The 4861-nt window shown below is 37.9% G+C and overlaps 1 protein-coding gene across 4 annotated transcripts in view; it reads right to left on the reverse strand.

The window, feature by feature from the left end:
- Positions 1-4861, reverse strand: part of LOC109545446 (serine/threonine-protein kinase tousled-like 2) — a 51270-nt gene that overhangs the window by 8124 nt on the left and 38285 nt on the right. For 3 of the 4 annotated variants that reach the window (XM_019916150.2, XM_019916151.2, XM_019916149.2), the window contains one exon: positions 1426-1516. In XM_019916150.2, the coding sequence (XP_019771709.1) occupies positions 1426-1516 (91 nt within the window). Of the gene's footprint in view, positions 1-1425; positions 1517-4861 lie in introns of those variants that run through there. The other variant, XM_048667019.1, reaches the window with a different exon arrangement.

Below are 4861 nucleotides of genomic sequence, written 5' to 3' on the forward strand. Positions count from 1 at the left end.
TTTTTTTGGAACCGTTTTATAAACCTGAAAAAGTGGTTTGCGTCAGCACAGAATCGATGCGGCATCGTCGAGCGCTCTATCCAATTGCAGCAGTTCCAGTAACCATTCGTCAACGGAAAATATGTATAGTGGCGTGTTGCCTTGATTATTGTGTTTATCACTTTTCGTTTATAACAATTACTGTTCAGTTCTCCAGAATTCATAATCGTTCAGATATGGATCAGATAGTAATTCAGCATTTTTAGTCTAGAAGTATTTAGTTTTCTGACGTTCTGTAATAGACCTTAAGCAAAACGGATTTCTCTCATTAATAAACTTTATTTACTCAGTTTTTATTTATATATATATTTTATCTAGTTTATTATCAGTTCTTTTGTTCTTTAAGCAGGTACTTCTGACCCATGTTTTGTTTTTGATTTTAGGATATTTTGTTTTATCTAAGAGCTTTAGTTAAGAATTATTCTTTTAATACACTAAATCATTATTTGTCATTACCATTTCCACCATCATCATGGCGCATGTTTAATGAAAAATTTTAAAAGTAACCTGTTCCGTTTGGAACCTAATACCAACGTGAAACTGGAACGTTGTAACCTTGTTACAGAAAAATAACCGTTTGTCCCACCTCTACTGTGGATGGCAATTCAGGAAATTGGGGACTACAATTTGTATGCCTTTCAGTCATGAAGTAGGCCGAGGAACCTTGAATTGTACATTTGCAAAAAACGGCGACAAAAATCAACAAATCGAAAGAGTTTTTCAGGTGGATTTAGGGGACATTTTTGTGTTAAAATAACGACTTTCTTTGAATGYGCCACGAAAACCAGCCTTCTGGAAGCAAGAGAAAACTGCWGCGTTCCAAAATATCACAGTTTTCTAATAWTTTTGTAGCAAAATGGAAAACTACGGCCAAAAAAACTGGTGAATTCGGCATCCAGGTTTATTAGCTATTGGAAAATTCGAAGATAGAGTCGATTCCGTGGACAATTTCAGTGGTGGTTCGACAGGTAAAACATTTGAACGGAAAGCTTGCCACGATATTAGCCTGCCATTACCATATCAATTATTCCAACGTTGCCGCTGTGCCCGCGGTTGCCCTTTCTTTCATCGAGTCGGAAAACTATGAATCCGGCGACTTGCCAAACTTGCTTTTACATCGCGAAACAAAATCCAATCGGTATTGCACCTTTAGCCTACTTTGTTTTGTATTGTGCGGACTTGCCACGTAAATATTAAAATTTCTAGTGGCACATTTTTAGATCGGCTAGTAGAAAGGCGTGAGTGTGTGGCCTGATACGAGAAAACCATTTGGTCGAGTTTAGATATTGTTGTCGATTGACAATCATTATTATTACTACTACACAAATTGCCTCAATTGTTTGGTCGATTTGCGTGGATATGGCAAAATGCGCATTTTCACATTACCTGTGCTCATGTTGGAGTCTTGGCTATGGATGGATTGGGAAGTGTTTACTGTTGACTGCGGTGCCATCTGTATGTGAGATCCAGCTGACATCTGAAATTGAAAATTGAAAAAATTAGCAAATTGCACAAATTACTCAGGCAAAATTAGGGGTTTCACCGAAAAACCCGCCAAAGATTTGAAATATTTGACAAATGACATTCGGTTGAGAGTCGGCTAAAACAGTTGCCTTTATAGTAGAGGGGCCAATGTCATTGTCAGACGCTCAAGACAGTTGACAAAGAAAACGAGAAAACAACAAACCTTCTGTATGGGAGCTTGACCAGACCGAAATGCTTCGAACGCACCGACCAAGAACGCAGAATTCAATTAAATACATGAATACAATAAATTAAAATCGGCTCGTCCAAACAGCGCAACAATCAAGCTCAGTCTTCATTTTATTCGTCGACTTTTTCGATTCGAGAGGAAGTCGCAGGCTGAGTCGACGTTTTCAGGGCAGGTAATATCGTCAGACGTCGATGACGATTATTTTGCCTTGTTTCTCTCTCTTTCCTTATAATTGTGTGCGATCTTACTTTGCAGATTGAAAAATCGCAAATTCCAAACATGCTTGGATGCCTACTACTATTATACACACACACTGCAACCGAACCGACAGACTGCTGCCGCCCAATATACGGTACCCGATCTTTCTTACCTGGGCTCGACAAATAGTATTTAATTCACCTTCAGTTCTTCGCTACTTAATCAGCAATTCCGCGAGATGGCAATGCAGGCATCTATGGAAATTCGACAGACATTGACATGAGTTGTCAAACGCTGGCAAACAGGTTATCGAATCATTCGTTTTTCAATCATTTTTCCTTTGTTGCCCAACAAGCTGGAAGCATCGCAAAAAAGGGAAATCGTGGTCAAGTTGCAGCTTGCAAAGGTGAGTGTCTGAACCAGCTATTGGTGTTACAAATGCGTTGACTTCAATTTGGAAAAAGCTCACACAGACAAAACCACAATTTTAATAGCGCCTGAGACATCGAATTCTACCCATTTTTGCACTTAATCCCGAGTAAACCTAGTTGATCTTCAATCCATTTGCCCGGATACTGCACAGCCTCATTTTTGAAAACGTTGTACCTACTTAACACAGCCGAATCTCACCCAATATTAAACCGGCATTATTCCGCTGAAAACGCTAGAAAAATCAGCATAACGACGCGTTTTTTTCACCATGTGACTCCCCACAATCTATGTATTTATTGTGAATATCTGGCAATGGCCAAAGCAGCTTTTTTCAATGTTTCCAAGTCCAAGTCAATAAATAAATATTGCCGATAGTTTCGCTTAATGCTCACATTAAAGGATATTAAATATTCCATTGCAAAGCGCGCTAATAAAAATTCAAGGTTGCAAGTTCGGAACATTGCCGAAATTGTACCAGTATATCATATGCATAACATTATCTTCAAATGAATAGATTGAGCGGTAGAAGCAGCGAAAACCCGAAAATCTGCGTTTACTGTATCCACTTGGTTTCCGCACCCTAATATAGAATCGACATGAACGTACATACATACATCTCAAAGTCGCCCCGTAACCGTTTTAAAATACATATAAAACACTTTCTTAGCTTGTTAACCCAAGCATCTATAATGTGCCATACAAACAACAGTTGTTCTATAAATAACCAATCTATTAATAAAAATCAATGACTGTATCGCTGTTTCACTGAATATATGCCGGCATTATTTAATTTCAACCATTTCCCACACCTCAATTTTTACCTAGTAGGCCAGAAGATTTTTTTTGGTTCTGGTAACATTTAAAGCACAATCGGCCCTGAAAACAATGGAATGTTGGCAAAGTCACATATTAGCTTAGATCCCTTGATTTCTCGAGGTCGAGAAGTTGTTTCGCGAAAAGAACCACACATGAATCCCTTTCGAAAACGGATTTCTTCGGGAATTCTACCCGAATGCGATCCAAACGACCGCCCACCGACCTATAAATACACTTCAAGTCTAAAAATTGACCCGTAAACGAAAACTAAATAACTTATTGGTGTGTGTGTATACACCAACCTACTCAAACCGGCCAAAGTAACGACTAGACTTAAATACTGCCACGTCGTGGATGTGACTAAATCGGAATCAAACCTACATTATCATCGAGATGATTTCAATGGTAGTTACCATTGGCAGCGTCAGCTCCAACAACCACGTTCCTCACCAATGGAACTTCTTGAATCATTTTCACGTTTTTTGCTCGTTTGTATCAAGAATGCCAGTTCAAACTGACCAAAATCCCTACTCTCTCTCTCTAAGACAGACCTTTGGAACGATTTGCAAACGATTTTTTTTATTCACACTCGTCCAAACGTTTCAGACTATATTTTCTTGGAAAGTGCTAGAAAATGTTGAGGCTGAACTGTTTAATCGGAGCTTAGTATATTCAATCATTTTCCGCATTCGCCTGCAAACGGTTGCAGATCTACCAACCAAAACGTGATTAAAACACCTTTGTAAGACAATGAAAGCCGGAATAAACCGCACTAATCCAGAGAATTGAACGTGAAAAAACGCAAACTAGTCCATGTGGAAGACTCTGGCACTAAAAGAAACCAAATATTTATCACTGCTAAATCAAATCAAATTTAGGCGATTATCAGACAATACAGCTGTGGATAAATCTCTTAATAACCAATTACCTAAAGGAAAATGTTCTTTTAACTGTCTAATTATCGGGCAAATGAGAAAAAAATGTCATTTGCCTTGAGCTTAGGCAAAGTAGTGCATTACGCATTCACTAGGCACACTACCTGAATTGAATTGCAATTTTACCTATTTGTTGCTATTAAAATGTCTTTTCCGTAACAATTAACAAGTGTTTTGCTGTTATGTTTCTAATAAGTGCAAGGAAAAATTCATGATGCAATCACGCCTACTGTATTATTTTATTTAAATAACAAATTCCTTAGAAACTGCGTGTTTTAATGCTGCAGTTTGGCTCAGAATCCGCTAGACAGAACACATTTTATCTAGGAAACAGGTTGAAAAAAGTCAAGATTTATATTTCTGTCTTGCAAACGATGACTATTCGATCAAATTTCTCCATTTTCTGCGCGATAGGTGAAACTATACAAAAAGTGCGTATTTTAATGCTCTATCCGGCAATGAGAACTAGGGCTTTACAGCTCAACTCCTCTAAATATGAGTCAAAGTGTAAAAGCGGTTTTAAAATTTGAGTTAATTTCAAAATTTCGCATTTCGAAAACCAAAAAACTTTTCTCAATTGATGTTTTATATAGAAAAGTGCGTATTTTAATGCTCTATCCGGCAATGAGAACTGAGGCTTTACAGCTCAACTGGTTCTCTAAATATGATCCAAAGGCTAAAAACGGTTTTCAAGATCCGCGTTAATTCTACATTTTTTCGCATTTTG

Source organism: Dendroctonus ponderosae, unplaced genomic scaffold, assembly GCF_020466585.1.
Source record: "Dendroctonus ponderosae isolate FM_Combo_2020 unplaced genomic scaffold, Dpon_F_20191213v2 Dpon_F_20191213_5, whole genome shotgun sequence".
Classification (NCBI taxonomy): Eukaryota; Metazoa; Arthropoda; class Insecta; order Coleoptera; family Curculionidae; genus Dendroctonus; species Dendroctonus ponderosae.